At 34.2% G+C, this 25,000-nt stretch overlaps 1 protein-coding gene across 1 annotated transcript in view; it reads left to right on the plus strand.

Moving 5' to 3' along the window:
- The first annotated feature begins 4,896 nt into the window (after window positions 1-4,896).
- pmepa1 (prostate transmembrane protein, androgen induced 1) overlaps window positions 4,897-25,000 on the plus strand; it is a 61,270-nt gene continuing 41,166 nt past the window's right edge. Inside the window, exon 1 of the mRNA XM_039797613.1 lies at window positions 4,897-5,160. Within this exon, the coding sequence (XP_039653547.1) occupies window positions 5,061-5,160 (100 nt within the window). The 5' untranslated portion in view covers window positions 4,897-5,060. The remainder of the gene's footprint in view (window positions 5,161-25,000) is intronic.

The following is a 25,000-nucleotide window of genomic DNA, read 5'->3' on the forward strand; positions in this document are numbered from 1 at the left end:
CTATGGGACGGGATTCCAACCGTAGAGACGGAACGGACTATTTTCTCTAGTGGAAGCAATACAATCGTATTTAAATCAATAAACTCCCATTTAAATCTATATTTTGTCAAGTTATTAGTCAAATTATTGATTTATTTGGTAAGTAGCCATGTAATAAGCGGGATAATGTAGAGCGAGGCGGTTGTTATAGCGAATACAACCCCTTCAGGCTGATTCAAGACCTGATCACCCTGTCGGGGTTGTATTCGCTATAACAACCGCCTCGCTCTACATTATCCCTTACATAGCACAGTATATTTTTTGTGACAGAACATTATGAGCAGTGCATGATACCACACCATAGTCCGATGAACAATGCATACCTCCACATACTCATTGTGCAGATGTTTCACTCTCTCTGAATTTCTGTCAAATGGTACCCGATACAGTTGCTTCATGTATATTTGATTTTTCTTTAGGATTCGACCTAATGTTGACAGAGAGACTCGTTGGATGTTATTGAAAATATTGTCATCATTGATGATATTGGCTTGGATTTCTCGTAGCCTGATACAATTATTGGCCAAAACCACGTTCACAATTGCGGCCTCTTGTGCACGAGTAAACATAGGACCCAGAGGCGCGGGAAGTCATTTCCAGCAGGGGGTGCGGGGTGCTGGCGGGGTGCGCAGAACAACTCTACCTCTGCTCCCCTCCATGAAGTAGGCTACATACTGCTATGTACTGCACAGCAAACTATATAGGCACTAAATCACATGCCAATCACTACTGGTCAAAAGATTCCTTTGCAGCGCCCGGTTTGAATCCGACCTGCGGCCCTTTGCTGCGTGTCATTCCCTCTCTCTCTCCCCGTTCCTGTCTATCCACTGTCACTATCGAATAAAAAATAATAAAAGAAAAGTATGCATGACTAGCTCGAGCGAAGCGTCAAGTATGCCTTTCCAGTTCAATAAACCAAGTACTGCCATCTGACTCACATCAGAAGACAGTGTTACAATTAATTAAATCATACCAAAGCGTTGTATGGTTCAAGACTATGGCGATATAGTATTCACTATAAATCACCCAAGCAGAAAGCACAATAGTAATTCTGAAACGTGATTGACTGAAGATACAACAATGCCATCACACAACACAGCTGAGTGCAGGTTGTTAAATAACAGTCACTTAGTCAGCTGGCACTTCACAAACTGCAAAAGCCAACATATAGGCTACTGCACTTGACCACTAAGTCTCACACAGGCCTATAGCAGCATCACAAAATTATGATGCAATACGTCTGATATGCATGGCTTTTCAATAAACTAAACAAAATATGTACATTATCTGGTCACACGGTCACAACAGATTATATTAACCTACTCAATTTACAGATAGCATAATAGCTCTTACCTTTAGAAGTTCTAATTTCTTGTCTTTTTCTTTGCAAAGTCGCAGATCAAATCCTCTAAGTCCAGCTCTAGCAGCTCGCTAAACCCTACTACAGATGGGCTGCTGTGTGTTGGTAACTTTACAATCAACGCAACAAATGTCTCCGGTGGACAGTGATATAGAATCCACTCCCGTGGTACCGTTTCGCCGTGGTGAAGGTGTCGGGTCAGTGCCTCGTTAGTGAGAGAGCGGGTCTTTCTGCCGCCAGCCTCGTCCCCCCTCCGAGATGCTGGATGTTTAGCCGCCCGATTCTGAAAGGCTGATATCCCTCTGGGTATAACTTCCTCCCGGACGGTCTCTGTAATCGGTCCCCGTAGTGCAGGGTCTTCAGAGATGATGGTACCTGAGGGGCTATTACCTTGTTCTGTAATGCTGATGACCTCATCTCTGTCTTTTTCCACAACAACTTCGCTAAAGTTAACGTTAGCCACCGTTAGCTGTGGCAGATTGTAGCTGGTAGAAGGCAGCGATTCTTCAAAGCTAACGTTGGCTAGCTCCTCGACATCCTCCTCTTCGTCATTCCCAGCTCTTTATTCGCGGGACATTTTTTATAGCAGCCGCTTCTTTCTCTCCCTTTTCCACACTTTCACTCGCTGATACAACCCAATCTGACCGGGGATCAGTTACTAATTAATTCCACTCTTTCAATCTCAACTCGTTCTTAGAAAGCTGATCTTGGATCAGTGCGATGTAAACAACCTGCTCTATGCCCGCCCACCTTTATCTTTAGCCAATCTACACAGTGCATGCGGCCTTCTCCCAATCATTACATTAAACAACTTTTATTTTATTCTGATTGGATAATTATCACCATAATGATTAATACCCATTGGGTAATACGGGCTTGATCGCAGTTTGCCAACAAGGGGTGCTGCCGCCAACAAGGGGTGCTGCCGCACCCCCAGCACCCCTACTTCCCGCGCCTATGATAGGGCCCCTTCCACCTTGGTGTCCTCGACCCTCAATCCTATGTAAAAAAAAAATAAGAAAAATAAATAAATAAATTTATAAATATATGACAGCCTACAGTCAAATGTCACAGTAAACAATATTGATTATACAAGCTTCAGTTTCAATGTATACTGTGTGGTTAGCTTACCTGTTTTCTCGATGAAATGTCCGAATTACTGACGCAACAGTATTTCTGCTGAGGTTTGGTTGAACTCTTTGTCCAGCTTCCATCACTGTCAGTCCACGGCTGATAACATGGGCAACAAGTGTTGCACGGATTTCTCGAGTCAAATTTGGTCCTCGTCTTCTTTGTTCAGGTTCTTCTCTTCCTCTACCTAGGCCTCTTCCTCTACCTCTTTCTCCTCTTCCTCCTTCTCCTCTTCCTCTACCTAGGCCTCTTCCTCTACCTCTTTCTCCTCTTCCTCCTTCTCCTCTTCCTCTACCTAGGCCTCTTCCTCTACCTCTTTCTCCTCTTCCTCCTTCTCCTCTTCCTCTACCTAGGCCTCTTCCTCTACCTCTTTCTCCTCTTCCTCCTTCTCCTCTTCCTCTACCTAGGCCTCTTCTTCTACCTCTTTCTCCTCTTCCTCCTTCTCCTCTTCCTCTACCTAGGCCTCTTCCTCTACCTCATTCTCACTCTTCTTCTTCTCCTTCCATTTTTGTTGAAGACAGGTGAACTCACCTGCTGCCTTTTATAGCACACCTGAGTGCTGCGTTTTCAAATTAGCACATGTGTGCTTCCACACCTGGTAGATGTGTTTATCCAATTCGTTCATTAGTGTGGTAATTGGCAATCCGGTGCTTTGTAATGACAAGGAAGTAACCTCACAATCCTTCTCTGTGTCTAAGGTGTGAAAATGTGTGTAGAGTTTTACAAATCACTGTGTGTAATGTTGTGCAAAAAGGGTGAAGCAGACATTGTGTGTAATGTTGTGCAAATCTGTGGAGGTGATTTGCTCATTGGAGTAGAATTTTGCAAATTGTGTGAAAATTTTTATTTTAGTGTGTAAACAATCGTAAAAAACTGTAAACCAAATGGATTTCTGTCAATTCTGACAATAAAAAGAGGCATAGAGAGCCGAAGTCCCGCCCCTTCCGGTGGACCTCATGGGACCTTAACTCAGAAAACATATGACCGGTAGTGAACGGGGAGAGGCCAGACCATGATAATAATCATCTCTCCATTGACCCTCGTTCATATTTTTTCGAAAGATAGCTCCCATTGGCCGGAAGTAGAAGGGGCGGGACTTCGGCTCTCTATTTCAGGGAGGCTGTGACCAGTGACGGACTGGCCCTGGCTTTTGCAACACACCAGCCCTATTTTAGTCAATAACCGAGCCTGGAAATTAGGAACTCTGCTTTCCGAGTGTATCTTTCCACGCACTTTGCCGCTGTAAAATCTTGAATATTTGTGGCTGCATGCATAAAATAACTTAAAATCAAAATTAACCAAAGACAAATTATCAGTAGTGGCCCATAGGGGTCCAGAGGGGGGTGGCCCTTCTGGCATTTGCCCAAATTCCACATGGCCAGTCCGTCACTGGTTGTGACGCTCAAACATATTCACTGTTCTACAGCCGCTCCTTTTCCAGTGATTGTGTGTTTGTGTGAAAAATGTTTTTTGGGCCATTGTGCATCACGTGACGATCCTGGGAACGTGTAATACTCAGTGCAGCCACTCGGCCAAGGCTGCTTCACAGCGACAGACTGCAACGGGCTATTTGACAGAGGAAGCCAGTGAGCTGAGTATGGAGATCATATTTCCTTATGATTACATAAATAAATTAAGCAGTTATTTATTTCAAAATGTATTCTAGAGCACCAACTGAGTAAGAAGAGAGCATGAATTAGATTGTGTACAATTTACAGACAATTTGTACAGACAATGTATTAATTAGGCCTAATGTGCTCAATTTCTTCCCATCCCACATGCTGGGCTCCATGGCAAAGCACCTTTATTAGGTATTAGGTATGTCATTTATAATAATAGGTCAGCTCTCACCAGAAGTAGGATCAGAATTATACAATTATTATTTTTTTAAATGTCCTGTCATTAGTGAGTTTTCATGTTCAAGGCCTACAGGCCAACAGGAAAGTAACCTCTAGTCTTCTCTGTGATCTACATATATAGACCTGACCTGACTCATCACCCTTCATGCGCCTCCCTTCTCACCAGCTCAACACAAAGAAAAAAAATAGACAACACAAACAAACAAACAAACAACACACAAACAACACAACTACAAAACCAACAACAACAACAACACAACAATACTTTATACCACATATACAAAAACATATCTACATTTTAGGGGGGGGGAGAGAGAGAGAGGAGAGAGAGAGAGAGAGGGAAGTTAGCAGAGGGTACTGGGAAAATAAGAAACAAGATTTCGGGGGAAGAATTAAACTAGTAGTGTAGTAGAGTAGTAGTAGTAGTAGGTGATAGATAGATAGATAGATAGATAGATAGATAGATTTCGGAGGAAGAGGAGGAGACCGGAGAGAGGAGGAGAGAACCGAGACCGGAGTGGAAGGAGAGGAGGCTGGAGAGAAAAGAGAAAAAGGGAGGATTTTTCGGGGGGGAGTTTGATGTGCTCTTTTTTATTGTCTCCTCTCCTCTCCTTCTTCCGACCCTGTCTTCCTCTTCTGGAGTATTCATGTCTGGCTTTAGGAGGCTTTAAATGTTCAACTTGATGGGTGTTTTAAACGCCACCGCCGCCGCCAATGTCTCGTGTACTTGTAACTGCAAGCGCTACACGTCCCTCCAGAGCATGGAAATCAGTGAGTAACTTAACATTTCATGACTTGTCTGTTCCTAATTCACCGACTTCTTCTTGAAGCCATGTCTGTACACGGTGCCTGTGAGGCTACACTCCCGCTACGTTGGATTCAAAAGTCAAACCAAGCTAGTTTGTGTCTCATAGGTCACCAGAAGGCTACAGAAAGCCTGGCTACATTGTAGTGTGGATGTTAACCATATGTTAATATGTCTACGCTACAATGTTGATACATTGTAGCGTAGACATATGGTGTTAATGGTCACTATTTGGTGGTGTTTCAGATCTAACGCTACCTTTCTACCTCTCTACATGTCTCATGTTGAATCTGCTGTTGTATGTAAGTTGGGTTAACGTTGTCCGTGTACGGCTCCGTGAGCCTTTCACCCGTTTGTGATTCATAACTCTTGGTTTTGAACTTGAACCAAAACCGCAGGCTTTCCCTTCCTTCCGCTCAGCCGAAATGAATTCAGCTTTTTATTAACGTTACTCTACTGTCAGGCTTTTCTAAAAATCGCTTTTGTTTGCCGTGAAAGCTAAGTTTTGATATAATTTGTGTGATTTTTCGGTCGGGATCCGGAGCCGTTGGCGTTGTGTCTGCTTTTGATCTTAACGTTTAAGCAGCTTCATTTGAAAAGAAATCTGCCTTTTCGCTGGTTTTTTTTTTAACGGTTTTTAACGGTGGACACACGACCGTAACCGTGTTAACTCTCAGCAAGTTACCGAGGAGGAAACTGGAAGCTGGATATTAGAGGAAAAGCTGGGTTTGTTCTGTAGAAAAGGGGGGAGCTGGAAGTTTGTTCGCCGCTTCGTCATTTGAGCAAAGCCAGACGTCTGTCTAGCCTTCTGTCTGCCCGCGTGCCCGCGTGTATGTACAGTGTGTGTGTGTGCGCGTGCATGTTCATGTGTGTGTGTGGTCCTATCCGGGAAATCCCTGTGTTTGTGTGTTTGTTTATAAATGAGTGCTTTTATGTGTGTGCTGTTTGGTGAAGCAAGGCACCAAAACCTTCCTGGGTTAGGGGTTCTATTCCCATGCTGGTAACGCTGAAAGGCTATTTAGATGAAAGCTGTGTGTGTGTGTGTGTGTGTGTGTGTGTGTGTGTGTGTGTGTGTGTGTGTGTGTGTGTGTGTGTGTGTGAATGTGTGTGTGTGTGTGTGTGTGTGTGACTGTGACTGTGTGTGTGTGACTGTGTGTGACTGTGTGTGTGTGACTGTGTGTGAGTGTGTGTGTGTGACTGTGACTGTGACTGTGTGTGTGTGTGTGTGTGTGTGTGTGTGTGTGTGTGTGTGTGTGTGTGTCCAGCTGAGGGCACTAAGCAGCAGGGCTGACCCAGACAGCTTCAGAGCTCTGCCAGTTTCTCAGTCCACTCAGTTCAAGGTGTTGAATTCAAATGTGTTGTTTTGTCAGAGCAGCAGCCCCAGACCCAGAGATCCTCAGACTAAGACCAGTACATATACCAGACCCAGAGATCCTCAGACTAAGACCAGTACATATACCAGACCCAGAGATCCTCAGACTAAGACCAGTACATATACCAGACCCAGAGAACCTCAGACTAAGACCAGTACATATCCCAGACCCAGAGATCCTCAGACTAAGACCAGTACATATCCCAGACCCAGAGATCCTCAGACTAAGACCAGTACATATCCCTGACCCAGAGATCCTCAGACTAAGACCAGTACATATCCCTGACCCAGAGATCCTCAGACTAAGACCAGTACATATCCCAGACCCAGAGATCCTCAGACTAAGACCAGTACATATCCCAGACCCAGAGATCCTCAGACTAAGACCAGTACATATCCCTGACCCAGAGATCCTCAGACTAAGACAACCAGTATGTCCTCGAGCTGGAACCTGATAATTTTGGGTATTAGTTTAGATTAATGTTCTCTGTCCGCCGACTAATCGCTGCAGCTCTAAACTTGACGTGTTCGTCACCGAGAGTTCGTCAGACAAAATCAGCATTTGTCACAATTTCATATTTTATATACCAAACAATTAATCCAGTAAATAATAAAATATATTATGAATAAACATTTTAAAATACTCATAATGGAATAGAAGCGTTCTGGTCTTACAAAACCAGCAACGTGGCATCATGACTTCTCGTAAACACACACAACACTTTCCTAAAGCCACCTGGCGTGTTATCTGGACGCATTTTGAGCTGTTAGCGTGCATGTCTACGCTGTATACAGCGGACGGCAGTCTGCAACGTCACAGCGTAAACACACACGCCACTTTCTAAAGCCACGTGGCGTGTTACTACGGTTATTTATTTCAAAATAAATAGCAAGGCTACGGTTGGGTTTAGGAAACGAACAAACGTGGAAAGGAAATGGGTTAGGGTTAGATTAGGGTTAAAACGTTAGGGTTAGGATCCCCGGTCTCCTGGGTGAAGGTCCTGTGTTTGACCCATCCTCCCCCCCCGACCAACCTCCCTACAGATTCTCCCCCTTTCATACGACTCGCTACGGCATCAATTCACACACAATCACAAGGTATTGTAAGTCAATGGAGGCCAAACGGCGTTGATAAACACACTAAAAAGAGAGTATAGGTAGGTAGGTAGGTAGGTAGGTAGATAGATAGATAGATAGATAGATATATAGATAGATAGAGAGATATAGGTAGGTAGGTAGATAGAGAGATAGATAGATAGAGAGAGATATATATAGGTAGGTAGGTAGGTAGATAGAGCGATAGGTAGGTAGGTAGATAGAGAGATAGGTAGGTAGGTAGATAGAGAGATAGGTAGGTGGGTAGGTAGTCTTTATTGTCCTATAGAGACAATCATTTCCACACATCTTCTTTCCATAGCACAACACGACATATAGAACATACATAACATATAGAACATATAAAACATAAAACATATAGCACATATAGAACATACAGAACATATAAAACATATAGAACATACAGAACATATAACACATATAGAACATATAAAACATAAAACATATAGCACATACAGAACATATAACACATATAGAACATATAAAACATATAGAACATATATAACATATAAAACATATAACACATATAGAACATACAGAACATATAGAACATATAAAACATAAAACATATAGCACATATAGAACATACAGAACATATAAAACACAACAAAAACATAGAACAAAAAAAAAAAAAACACATAAACATAAAAAACATATAACACATATAAATATAAAATATAAAATACATATACAACAAAACACATAGAACATATAACAGAAAACACACAAGAACACAAACAAAACATAGAACACACACAACATATAGAAAATATAAACAATAAAAACAAAAAAATACAAAAACAAAACATAGAACAAGAGAACATATAAAAACACAGAAGAACAAACATAGAACATATAAACACATACAGAAATATATAGAAAAAAAAACATATAGAAATATAAATAGAAAATATAACACATATAAATAGAAAAGAAAATATAGAAAACAAATAGAATATAAAACATATAAAACATATAAATATAAAACATAAAAAATATAGAAATATAAAAATATAAAAACATAACAAATATAGAAAATATAAAATATAAAACATATAGTAGAACATATAGAAAATATAAAAATAAAACAGAAATATAGAAATATGAAAATACAGAAACATATAAATATAAAATAATATAGAAATAGAACATATAAAAATATAGAACATATAGAAATATAAAATATATATAAACATATAGAAAAAATATAAAATATAGTAGGAAATATATAGAAAATATAAAGATATAAAATATAAATATAGAATAGAATATATATAAAATATAAATAATATAAAATACATATAGAATAAAAATATATAAAAATATATAGAAATAAAAAAATAAATAAATATAGAAATAATAAGAACATAAAACATACAACACATAAAAAACACAACACACATAGAAACATATAAACAAACACATAAAATATAAAAACATAAGAACATAGAATATAGGAAATCATAGAACAACACAGACAGGAAACATAAATATAGAAATAAGGAATAGAACAAAAGAGAAATATAGAAATAAAAACACAAAAATATAGAACACAGAAAACACACAGAAAACACACACAGAAAACACACACAAGAAAAAGAACATAGAAAATATATAGAACATATAGAAACATATAGAACACAAACACACATATAGAACACACATATAGACACACAAATATAGAAAAGAGAACACACACATAAGAAACACAAGACACAGAAATATAAGAAAACACACACAGAAAAGAACACAAAACAGAATACACACAGGAATATAGAAACACAGAAATATAAATACACACACAGAACATAGAATGAGAGAAAAACACAGAAAAACAAATATATAGAACAAACACAGACACATAGAATAGAAACACAGAAAACAGAAAACAGAAATAAGAAACAGAATCACACACATAGAACATACAAATAAAGAAACATAGAAACAGAATACAGAATACAGAAATATAGAAATATAAAAATATAAATAAAATATAGAAATATAAACAACAGGAATATAAAATATAGAAATAAATACATAGAATAAAAAAAAGAAGAAACAGAAAATATAGAACACACACATAAAAAACAGAAATACAGAAATAAAATATATAGAACACAGAACACACATAGAAATACAACATAAGAAAAATATAGAAATATACAGAATATATAGAAATAATAAAATATAAAATAAGGAAATAACATATAGAAAACATAGAAATAAGAAATACAGAATGAGAAAATATAGAAAACAGAAAATAAGAAATATAGAATAACAAATATAAAATATAAGGAAATAAAAAATAGAAGAAACAGAAAAATATAAAATATAAAAAAAAACAAGGAAATATAAAAGAAATATAAAATAATTAGAATATAAAATATAAAATAAATATAGAAATATATAAAAATAAAAACATATAAAATATAGAAATCAAATATAGAAATATAAAACATATAGAAAAAATTAAAAAATAAGAAATATAGAAAATAATATAAAATAATAAAAGAAATATATATAGAAATATAAATATAAAAATAGAAAATAATATAGAAAAAAAATAATATAGAAAAAAAATAAGAAATATAGAAAATATAAAAATAGAAATATAGAATATAAATAAATAGAAATAAAATATAGAGAAATATAAAATAATAAAAAATATAGGAAATATAAAATAGATATAGAATATAAGAAATAAATAAAAATATAGAAATAAAAAATAAAAATAAAAATATAAATATAAATAAAATATATATAGAAATAAATATAGGAATAAAAAAAATAAAATAGAAATAAAAATAAAACAGAAATATAAAAATAAAACATATAAACACAAAAATAAAAACATAAAAAACATAGAAACATGAGAAACATAGAAATACAAAACATAAACATAAACACACATAGAACATATAAAACACAAAAAATATAGAACATATAAAACAACATATAGAAATAGAAAAACATAAAACACACATAAAAAACATACAAATATAAATATAATAGAAATACAACACACACATAGAAAAACAAAAACACAGAAAAAATATAGAATAACAAAAAGAAATAAAAAAAACACAAAAAAAAAAACACATAATAGAAAAAAAAGAAGAAATTAAGAAAAAAACAACATATAGAAAAACAAAAAGAGAAAAACAGAAACACACAAACAGAACACACACATAGAAAAAAAAAATATAGAAACACACATAGAACACACAACACACAGAAATATAAACACAGAAATCACAACACAGAACAAACACATAGAACAGAAACAAACATAAAATATAAGAACAAGAAACATATACACAAAAACAAAACACACATAAGAACACATAGAAACACAAGCACACACACACACACACACAAAAGACACAAAACAGGAAACAAACACACAAAAAAACACACAAAATATAGAAAATAAGGAAACAGAACACACACACACAGAACACACAACACAGAACACACACAAAAAACACAGAACACACATAGACACATATAGAAACACACAACACACAGAAACATAACACACAGAACACATAGAACACACACACAAAACAGAACAGACACACAAAAACACACAAGAAACACAGAAAAACACAGGAAATATACAAGAAACACACAGGAACATAAATATATAGAACACATAGAATACAGGAACATAGAACAAAATATAATAAAACACATCACACACACAACGGACCACAGTGCCATGGACCAGAGTCATGGATAAGACAGTGGAATAAAATGGAAAAGGAAAAGGAAGAGTTTGAAGAGTGAGCATAGAGTTTGAAAGCAGGAGTTAAAGGAGTAGATGAAAGAAAGGAAAGAAGGAAAGAGCAGGCAGGAGTGAAATGGAAAGGAGTTGAATGAAAGGGAAAGGAAGGAGTGAAAAGAAAGAAAGGGAAAGCAGTGAAAGCATAGGAGTTAAAGGAGTTAAATGAAAGAGTTGCCAAGCCGAAAGAGTTAAAGGAGCAGTGGAAGTAGAGTTTGAAGGAGTGGAAGCGGAAAGGAAAGAAGAAAGGAAAGTGGAAAGAAAGGGAGCAGGGAGTTTGAAAGCAGGAGTTGGAAAGCAATACAAAATCTGGAACGGAAGTGGATAACAAGAACCGCCTCAAACATATAGAACCTCTCAAACCTTAACGACATATAAGAGAACACCTCAAACATCTGCTTTACTCTCATAAAAACATATAGAACATACTCATGAACAATAGAACATGCTAAAATACTATAGAACATATAAAACATATAACACATATAAAACATACTCAAAATTATATAATAGAACACTTCTCAGAACATATAAAACATATAGAACATATAAAACATATAAATTATATAGAACATATAGAAGATATGAAACATGTAAAACATATAGAACATATAAAATATATAAAACATGTAACACATATAAAACATATAGAACATATAGAACATATAAAACATGTAACACATAAAACATATAAAACATATAATAGAAAATATAGAACATATAAAACATATAGAACATATAGAACCTATAAAACATGTAACACATATAGAACACATAAAACATATATAACATATAAAACATATAAAACATATAACACATATAACACATATAAAACATATAAAACATACAAAACATAAAACATGTAACACATATAGAACATATAAAACATGTAACATATAAAGCATATAGAACATATAAAATATAAAACATATAAAGGAAACATATGGAACAGCAGAACATATAAAAGAGCAGAAGCATGTAACACATATGGGAACATATAAAACATCTTAAACACATATAGAACAGCATAAAGGCTTGCATGTAACACATATGGAGACACATGGAACATGTATCCACACTTGGGAACATATATAAAACTATATAGAGCATATGGGTCTTATAGAACATGCTGTATGTCTCAGAACAATATAAAACATGGAGGCATATGGATATATGGGAACATATAAGAGACATGTAACACATATAAAACATGTAACACATATAGAACACATAGAACATGTATCACACATAGAACATATATAAAACATATAGAGCATATGGAATATATAGAACATGTAACATATATAGAACATATATAAAACATAGAGCATATGGAATATATAGAACATATAGAACATGTAACACATATAGAACATGTAACACATATAGAACATATAAAACATATAGAACATGTAACACATATAGAACATATATAAAACATATAGAGCATATGGAATATATAGAACATATAAAACATGTAACACATATAGAACATGTAACAGATATAGAACATATAGAACATGTAACACATGTAACACATATAAAACATGTAACACATATAGAATATATAAAACATATAGAACATGTAACACATATAGAACATATAAAACATATAGAACATATAGAATATATAGAACATATAGAACATGTAACACATATAGAACATATAAAACATATAGAACATATAGAATATATAGAACATATAGAACATGTAACCCATATAGAACATATATAACATATAGAATATATAGAACATATAAAACATATAGAACATGTAGAACATATAGAACATATAAAACATGTAATACATATAGAACATATAAAACACGTAGAACATATAAAACATAAACATTTAACACATATAGAACATATAAAACATGTAACACATATAAAACATAGAACATATATAACATATAGAATATATAGAACATGTAAGACATATAGAACATATAAAACATGTAACACATATAGAACATATAGAACATGTAACACATATAGAACATATAAAACATATAGAACATATAAAACATGTAACACATATAGAACATGTAACACATATAGAACATATAAAACATATAGAACATATAGAATATTTAGAACATATAGAACATGTAACACATATAGAACATATATAACATATAGAATATATAGAACATATAAAACATATAGAACATGTAGAACATATAGAACATATAAAACATGTAACACATATAGAACATATAAAACATGTAGAACATATAAAACATATAAAACATAAACATGTAACACATATAGAACATATATAAAACATATAGAGCATATGGAATATATAGAACATATAAAACATGTAACACATATAGAACATGTAACACACAGAACATATAGAACATGCAACACATATAGAACATGTAACACATATAGAACATATAAAACATATAGAACATATAGAAAATATAGAACATGTAACACAGAACATATAAATATATAGAACATATATAATATATAGAACATATAGAACATGTAACACGTATAAAACATATAGAACATATAGAACATGTAACATATATAGACATATAGAATATATAGAACATATAGAATATATAGAACATGTAACACATAGAACATATAAATATATAGAACATATAGAACACATGTAACATATATAAAACATAGAACATATAGAACATATAAAACATATAGAACATGTAACATAGAACATATAGAGACAATATAGAACATGTAACACATATAGAACATATAAAACATATAGAACATATAGAATATATAGAACATATAGAACATGTAACCATATAGAACATATTATCATATGTATATAGAACATATAAAACATATAGAACATGTAGAATATATAGAACATATAAAACATGTAATATATAGAACATATAAAACATATATAAAATATACATGTAACACATATAGAACATATAAAATTGCTTAACACATATAAAACATAGAACATATATAACATATGAGAATATATGGAACATGTAAGACATATAGAACATATAAAACATGTAACACATATAGAACATGTAACACATATAGAACATAAAACATATAGAACATATAAAACAATGTAACACATATAGAACATGTAACACATATAAACATATAAAACATATAGAACATATAGAATATTTAGAACATATAGAACATGTAACACATATAGACATATATAACATATAGAATATATAGAACATATAAAACATATAGAACATGTGAGACATATAGAACATATAAAACATGTTAACATATAGAACATATAAAACCATTAGAACATATAAAAATATAAAGACATAAATATGTAACACATATAGAAATATATAAAACATATAGAATATGGAATATATAGAACATATAAAAACATGTAACAATATAGAACATGTAACACATATAAAACATATAGAATATAGAACATATAAAACATATAAAACATGTAAGAACATATAGAAAATATAAAACATGTAACACATATAGAACATATAAAAATATAGAACATATAAAACATAAAACATGTAACACATATAGAACATATAAAACATGTAACACATATAGAACATATAAACATATAACATATAGAACATATGAACATGTAACACATATAGAACATATATAAAACATATAGAACATATGGATATATAGAACATATAAAACATGTAACACATATAGAACATGTAACACAGAACATATAGAGACATGCAACACATATAGACATGTAACACATATAGTGTAACACATATGGAAATATAGAGACATGTAACACATATAGAACATATAAAACATATAGAAATATAGAAATATAGAAATATAGGATAATATAGAACATATAGAACATTATAAATTAATTATGACATTTATAGAACATATAGACATTTAACACATATAGACATATAGAATATATGAACATGTGGGAACATATAGAACATATAAACATGTAACATATAGAACATATAAAAACATGGAACATATAAAACATATAAAAATACAAGAGACACATATAGGACATATATAAAACATATAACATATGGATATATGAGACATATAAAGCATGTAACAATAGACATGTACACATATAAACATATAGGATATATAGAACATATAAAACATATAAAACATGTAGGACATATAAAATATAAAACATGTCACATATAGAACATATAAAATATAGACATATAAAACATAAACATGTAACCATATAGAACATATAAACATGTAACACATATAGTTAATTAACCATATAGAACATATAGAACATGTAACACATATAGAACATATATAAAACATATAGAGCATATGGAATATATAGAACATATAAAACATGTAACACATATAGAACATGTAACACACAGAACATATAGAACATGCAACACATAGAACATGTAACACATATAGAACATGTAACACATATAGAACATGTAACACATATAGAACATATAAAACATATAGAACATATAGAAAATATAGAACATGTAACACAGAACATATAAATATATAGAACATATATAATATATAGAACATATAGAACATGTAACACGTATAAAACATATAGAACATATAGAACATGTAACACATATAGACATATAGAATATATAGAACATATAGAATATATAGAACATGTAACACATAGAACATATAAATATATAGAACATATAGAACATGTAACATATATAAAACATATAAAACATATAGAACATGTAACACATAGAACATATAGAACATATAGAACATGTAACACATATAGAACATATAAAACATATAGAACATATAGAATATATAGAACATATAGAACATGTAACCCATATAGAACATATATAACATATAGAATATATAGAACATATAAAACATATAGAACATGTAGAACATATAGAACATATAAAACATGTAATACATATAGAACATATAAAACATGTAGAACATATAAAACATAAACATGTAACACATATAGAACATATAAAACATGTAACACATATAAAACATAGAACATATATAACATATAGAATATATAGAACATGTAAGACATATAGAACATATAAAACATGTAACACATATAGAACATATAGAACATGTAACACATATAGAACATATAAAACATATAGAACATATAAAACATGTAACACATATAGAACATGTAACACATATAGAACATATAAAACATATAGAACATATAGAATATTTAGAACATGTAACACATATAGAACATATATAACATATAGAATATATAGAACATATAAAACATATAGAACATGTAGAACATATAGAACATATAAAACATGTAACACATATAGAACATATAAAACACGTAGAACATATAAAACATATAAAACATAAACATGTAACACATATAGAACATATATAAAACATATAGAGCATATGGAATATATAGAACATATAAAACATGTAACACATATAGAACATGTAACACATATAAAACATATAGAATATATAGAACATATAAAACATATAAAACATGTAGAACATATAGAAAATATAAAACATGTAACACATATAGAACATATAAAACATATAGAACATATAAAACATAAACATGTAACACATATAGAACATATAAAACATGTAACACATATAGAACATATAAAACATGTAACACATATAGAACATATAGAACATGTAACACATATAGAACATATATAAAACATATAGAGCATATGGAATATATAGAACATATAAAACATGTAACACATATAGAACATGTAACACACAGAACATATAGAACATGCAACACATATAGAACATGTAACACATATAGAACATGTAACACATATAGAACATATAGAACATGTAACACATATAGAACATATAAAACATATAGAACATATAGAAAATATAGAACATGTAACACAGAACATATAAATATATAGAACATGTATAATATATAGAACATATAGAACATGTAACACGTATAAAACATATAGAACATATAGAACATGTAACACATATAGACATATAGAATATATAGAACATATAGAATATATAGAACATGTAACACATAGAACATATAAATATATAGAAAATATAGAACATGTAACATATATAAAACATATAGAACATATAGAACATATAAAACATATAGAACATGTAACACATAGAACATATAGAACATATAGAACATGTAACACATATACAAAACACATCACATTAATAATAAATTTAATTTGTATAGTGCTTTTCATGGACTCAGAGTCACATTAAGACCCATATAGACTCAACAAATGTGAAAACTGCAAAGCAACCGAGGTAGGGACGGCAGTGTTAGAGTTGTTAGAGTTTCTTAGAGTTTGTTAGAGTTGTTAGAGTTGTTAGAGTTTGTTAGAGTTGTTAGAGTTGTTAGAGTTTGTTAGAGTTGTTAGAGTTTGTTAGAGTTGTTAGAGTTTGTTAGAGTTGTTAGAGTTTTTTAGAGTTGTTAGTTTGTTAGAGTTGTTAGAGTTTGTTAGAGTTGTTAGAGTTGTTAGAGTTTGTTAGAGTTGTTAGTTTGTTAGAGTTGTTAGAGTTGTTAGAGTTTGTTAGAGTTGTCAGTTTGTTAGAGTTGTTAGAGTTGTTAGAGTTGTTAGAGTTTGTTAGTTTGTTAGAGTTTGTTAGAGTTGTTAGAGTTTGTTAGAGTTGTTAGAGTTTGTTAGAGTTGTTAGAGTTTGTTAGAGTTGTTAGAGTTTGTTAGAGTTTGTTAGAGTTTGTTCGGCATTGTGATGGCCGTGGGGACAGCATGGTTTCTGAAGTAGGCTTTAGACCAGCTGATTGCTGTGTATCTGCTGCCGGATGGTCGTAGTGTAAAGAATAGGTCCAGAGATAGATAGATAGGTAGGACAACAGGTCCAGAGATAGATAGACAGGTAGGACAACAGGTCCAGAGGTAGATAGACAGGTAGGACAACAGGTCCAGAGATAGATATATAGGTAGGACAATAGGTCCAGAAATAGATATATAGGTAGGACAACAGGTCCAGAGGTAGATAGACAGGTAGGACAACAGGTCCAGAGATAGATATATAGGTAGGACAATAGGTCCAGAGATAGATAGATAGGTAGGACAACAGGTCCAGAGATAGATAGACAGGTAGGACAACAGGTCCAGGGGACGGTCTGTATCTGCTGCTGTTGGTCGTGCTAGGCGTGCGATGGCTGTGTCATTCATGGCTGATAGGCTGGGTGTGGGGAGACTGATTACCTTAGAGCGGAGATCTTCAACAAGGGGTCCGGGACCCTTAGGGGTTCCTCAGAGTTACTGCAGGGGACCACCAAATTATGTCAATTATTTTTGACAGTTTCCAAGAAAATTTAAATGTGTTAACATTAATCCAACATATTATATATTACACAGATACAGTTTCATCCTAAGGATTCACTGTGCCACATGTATGTTTAACATTAAAACATGATTTATAAACTCATGCCAGCAATTTTTATTTATAAAAGCATAGTATTCTATGCAAAAAAAGGTATGTATTAAGGCTTTAGGCCACCCTACATGTTATTGTAAGCCCAGTTTAATATGCAACTTAATTTTTATACAATTAAATAACATGTTTGCAATGTAGTAGGGGGTGCCTGCTCTGTCTCTCTTTCAGTTAAGGGGTCCTTGGCTTAAAACGCGTTGAAGACCCCCGCCTTAGAGGCAATATGTGTGATTTTAATGAGCTTGTTTTTGCAGGTGGTGGTTAGCTTTGTGTAAAAACAGGGTGAGCAGTACAGCAGGGTGGGCTGGATGGTGCTCTGGAAAAGTAGGAGCAGGAGGTCGGGGGCAACAGAAAGGGCTTTCAGTTTGCGTATGACATGTAGGGCACAATCTCGCACTAGGGCTGTTTAATTAATCGAAATGTAATCGTGATTATGATTTCTGCTCCCATTGATCACAAAAACAGAATAATCGAGAAAAACTAATATTTAGCTCGTTACGGTATGTAAGTAAGCTCTTATTTTTCTCTTGTGTTCTGAATGAAAAAATTAAGTTTCAATAGGACAAGTATTACGGCAAATTTGACAGTTGTATGTGTTTTTTACTGTTGATTTATTTAACTTTTTCCACTGTTTTTAATTTCAGTAATTGCAAAATCTTCCCAGAAGTCAACGAGTAATCGTGTTAAGTTATTGTGATTTCAATATTGACCAGACAGTTCAGACAGACAGCGCCTGAGATCCTCCCACAAAGCTACTTGCGTTTGGCGTTTAATACTTGCGTTTTAGTCTTTGTTGTGCACGTTTCTGGATGTTAGTGACATGCGTCTTGAAGTTGAGTTTATTGTCTATAATGAGTCCCAGTGTGTGTCTTGATAACACGCTAACAATGGCATACGAATTGGCGTGTTGTACATACGCCACTTCACAACATCAGTCTAAAACCAGACTGCTTTGTGTGAGTTCAGGTTACACGACCTGATTCTAGACTGAAAAACATGCACACAGTTGGAACTCAGCCTGGTCGGAAACATATTAACCAATAATCGACTTAAAAAGAGTGGTAAGATGATCTTGTGACTCACTGTCTTGAAAATCCCAAAACCTGTGAAAAACAATTAGTTCCAGACTTTAAAAAGAAGCATGATTCAACGACCTAAGATTTCTTTAGAAACTGACTGTCTCGGATGGTTGAGGAAATATTTTTACAGGCTTTATATGATTTTCCAGTTTTAAGATTTGGAAGAAAAGATTATTAAGAATGCAGTGAGTAATGTTTTCCCCTAATCATGTGTGGGATGGGTTCATTCTGGTGTCATCAGTCATGTATTTGCCATGCAGCCTACTTGAAATTACATTTTAATGCAGATGCATATTGAGGAATAATTGGAGTAAAGTAATAGCAGTACAATTGCAATGTCACGACGAGTGTTAGCGGTAGTAATAGTAACACATTGCATGGCCAAAAGTATGTAGACGGCCAAACATTACATCTACATGTCATGTCATGTTGTCTTCTTATTTTGGGTTGCACTCAGTTCTTCCACACCAAACTGGGAAAACCATTTCAGTGTTTCCTCTATGCTGACCCTGCAGTGGCGGCCCGCCACGGCAAAACCTCTGCCGCCACAGCACCAGAAAGAGGGAAGACACACAACGCAGTCGCACAACGCAGTCGTACAACGCAGACTTATTTACTTATATACGCAGAGTTATTTAAATCAGCTGATACATGGTTAAACATATTCTTTATAAAACCTCCCAGTTAGAGAGGAGATGATCTAAACATATTCTTTATAAAACCTCCCAGTTAGAGAGGAAATGATCTAACATATTCTTTATAAAACCTCCCAGTTAGAGAGGAAATGATCTAACATATTCTTTATAAAACCTCCCAGTTAGAGAGGAAATGATCTAACATATTCTTTATAAAACCTCCCAGTTAGAGAGGAAATGATCTAACATATTCTTTATAAAACCTCCCAGTTAGAGAGGAAATGATCTAAACATATTCTTTATAAAACCTCCCAGTTAGAGAGGAAATGATCTAACATATTCTTTATAAAACCTCCCAGTTAGAGAGGAAATGATCTAACATATTCTTTATAAAACCTCCCAGTTAGAGGAAATGATCTAACATATTCTTTATAAAACCTCCCAGTTAGAGAGGAAATGATCTAACATATTCTTTATAAAACCTCCCAGTTAGAGAGGAAATGATCTAACATATTCTTTATAAAACCTCCCAGTTAGAGAGGAAATGATCTAACATATTCTTTATAAAACCTCCCAGTTAGAGAGGAAATGATCTAACATATTCTTTATAAAACCTCCCAGTTAGAGGAAATGATCTAACATATTCTTTATAAAACCTCCCAGTTAGAGAGGAAATGATCTAAACATATTCTTTATAAAACCTCCCAGTTAGAGAGGAAATGATCTAAACATATTCTTTATAAAACCTCCCAGTTAGAGAGGAAATGATCTAACATACTTGTTGCAAGATCCAAATGTTAGAACAGTTTGAGAACGGCAACACACAGAGAGTGGAAGAAGAGGTACATCTGGTGTGCAGCTGCAATTATCCTGTAAATGTACTTCTGTTGATCCAGACTATATAAGGGGTGACCAAATGTGCACTTAAATATGTCCACATTAATCTTAACAGCTGTAATGTAATCAGTCAATGACATACCTGCCTGGATGTGTAACAGAAAGACAAGATAAGAATGTAGGCACTAGGCAGAGAGAGAAAGACACACACACACACACACACACACACACACACACACACAATTCCTCTGTCTGAGAGCAGACATGATGTTTAGTCTGGAAGACAGGAGGAGGGAGACAGATAAACCAAAGGAGGAGAGAAAGAGGACTGCAGAGGGAGAAGGGAGTGAAAGAGAACATGTCAAAACTTAAGGAACAAGGAACAAGGTGTCAGCAATAGACAAACCGAAATAAGCAAAAAGAGAAACACATTCTGTCGCAGTCAGAATGATGTAGAATGATGTAGGAGTTTATAGAATCTGGATTTGGAGGCTGAAATTTCTCTTTCTGTATATAAGCTCAGACCCTGTTTACACCTACATGGTTATTTTGAAAAACGGAGACATTTCCCTTCGTTTGTGTCCTTCGTTTACACGCTAACGGAGAATTCTCCTCTGAAACGAGTCTTTCTAAAAACTCCGGCCAGAGAGGAGATTTTTGAAATCTTCGTTTGCACATTTGCACGTAAACGGAGACAAACAGAGGTTTAGGCAGCCGAGAGAGAGAAAGAGGAAGTGATTGGTTGCTGTTGTTGCTATTTTCTGGATTGTGATTGGCTAACGTGGGCTTGAGCTTCTCGTTACACCACCTACAGGTCTGGCGTGCTCTTGACGGCATTGACGGCATATATACACACGGGTACATGTAAACGAAGACTTTTCTGAAAACGGAGAGGTTGAAATGTCCGTTTATAATTGCCGGCCACGTGGAAACGTAGCATGAGAATGATGTAGGAGTTTATAGAGTCTGGATTTGGAGGCTGAAGCTAATGATGCATTGAGCTGTATTATGTGTAAGGTGCTGGTCCAGCCTTACTGGATATTATGCAGTGGAGTGTGACAGCAAAGATGAAAGACAGAGTGGAACAAAGTATAATTCAGGATAATCCACGTTATGTACTGGAGATGTGCTGATCAAAGGACGAGGTAGACATGATAGAAACAAGAGGATTTCCCTAAGTCTTTACTTGGGAATATGTCCAAAATAGATATAGTGATAGACCGATTTTATCGGCCGGCCGATATATTGGGCCGATATTTGTGTTTTTACGTGTATCGGCATCGGGCCTGCTGCGTTCACCGATAGTTTTTTCCCGGCATTATTTCCAGACAGGCGTCTGGCAGGCTTCCAGCACCACGGCAGTCTTAAATTACAAATCGAAAACTTTATTTCAATGGCTACTTTTAAGGTTTATTGTTTTCTTCCATTATTTAAATGTGTTGACAAAGAACATGTTGTGATGACCTGATTATATCGGTCTTATAATATGTCAGCAAGCAGTGCATCACCAAGGCTGTGTTGGAGATGATGATGAAAGCACAGTTAACCATATGCAGTAGTTAACCATATGCAGTAGTTAACCATATGCAGTAGTTAACCATATGCAGTAGTTAACCATATGCAGTAGTCAACCATATGCAGTAGTTAACCATATGCAGTAGTTAACTGTATGCAGTAGTTAACCATATGCAGTAGATAACCATATGCAGTAGTTAACCATATGCAGTAGTTTACCATATGAACTAGTTTACCATATGCAGTAGTTAACCATATGCAGTAGTTAACCATATGCAGTAGTTAACCGTATGCAGTAGTTAACTGTATGCAGTAGTTAACCATATGCAGTAGTTAACCATATGCAGTAGTTAACCATATGAACTAGTTTACCATATGCAGTAGTTAACCATATGCAGTAGTTAACCATATGCAGTAGTTTACCATATGCAGTAGTTTACCATATGCAGTAGATAACCATATGCAGTAGTTAACCATATGCAGTAGTTAACCATATGCAGTAGTTTACCATATGCAGTAGTTAACCATATGCAGTAGTTAACCATATGCAGTAGTTAACCATATGCAGTAGTTTACCATATGCAGTAGTTAACTGTATGCAGTAGTTAACCATATGCAGTAGATAACCATATGCAGTAGTTAACCATATGCAGTAGTTTACCATATGCAGTAGTTAACTGTATGCAGTAGTTAACCATATGCAGTAGTTAACCATATGCAGTAGTTAACCATATGCAGTAGTTAACTGTATGCAGTAGTTAACCATATGCAGTAGTTTACCATATGCAGTAGTTAACTGTATGCAGTAGTTTACCATATGCAGTAGTTAACCGTATGCAGTAGTTAATATAGTTAACCATATGCAGTAGTTAACCATATGCAGTAGTTAACCGTATGCAGTAGTTAACCAACCATATGATGCACATTGCCCACATAATCTGGGTGATATATGAATGTAAGATGATTGCAGAAGTTAAGAACTGATCTGTGTTTTTTGGTTATTATTTCTAAAGAAATGGCAGAGCAGATTCCCAAAACAGATCCAGTGTGGCAGGGTTCACATTTTTATGATGTAAATTGAGGAGAGCAAAAGCAGTATTGGCTCCAAATATCGGCTCAAGAAAATCGGCAGCCCGTATCGGTCATCGGCTAAGGCTGATGAAAAACATCGGCACTAAAAAATCCATATCGGTCGATCTCTAAAATAGATCCATATCTGGGAACAAGCATCTGATTTGATATTAAATGTGGGACCTGATGAACAAAGCTGTAATAATTTGTAATGAGCATTTCTAATCTAGGAATCCAAAAGAAAACATCGAGCTATCGCTGCAAGTAGCGACTAGCTAAAACACGATAGCATCTCAGCTAGCTGGGTCCTGGTTTTAGGAAAAGGGCACCAAGGCTGTTTTCTATTCAAATTAGAGTGGACATGCAGCTCAAACTGACTTGGCGTCCCACGCACCTGCAACAGCTGGAATTCAGTACGTTAAAGTCGTTGAAATGACATAAACGTAGACTTCAGAGACCCTGACTCACTTTAAACTATCATTCATCTGTCTCTGTCTCGCTCATCGACCCTCATCTGGGTCTGTGAAGTTGTAATTGTAGGGTTACACACACACACACACACACACACACACACACACACACACACACACACGCACATATATGCAAAAACACATCTGCTCTGAGCAGCAGACATTGCTAGTCAAAGCACATGACATCAGCATTACTCACAGGCTGGCCGTGTGTGTGTGTGTGTGTGTGTATATGTGTGTGTGTGTGTGTGTGTCTGTCTGTCTGTCTCTGTATGTGTGTCTGTGTGCAGTGAAGTCATCACTTTTATCAGTTCTTAAGAATCATTTCCTACCAGCAGCTTGGTCTCACTGTACATGTGTTACTACATGTCTGGCAGTCTTAACACCACCTCCCCAGTCTGTCTGAGTGTGTGTCTGTGTGTGTGTGTGTGTGTGTGTGTGTGTGTGTGTGTGTGTGTGTGTGTGTCTGTGAGTGTGTGTGTGCATGTGTGTGCATGTATGTCTGTCTGTCTGTCTCT

The sequence above is a fragment of the Perca fluviatilis genome, chromosome 4 (genome assembly GCF_010015445.1).
Source record: "Perca fluviatilis chromosome 4, GENO_Pfluv_1.0, whole genome shotgun sequence".
In the NCBI taxonomy this organism is placed as follows: domain Eukaryota; kingdom Metazoa; phylum Chordata; class Actinopteri; order Perciformes; family Percidae; genus Perca; species Perca fluviatilis.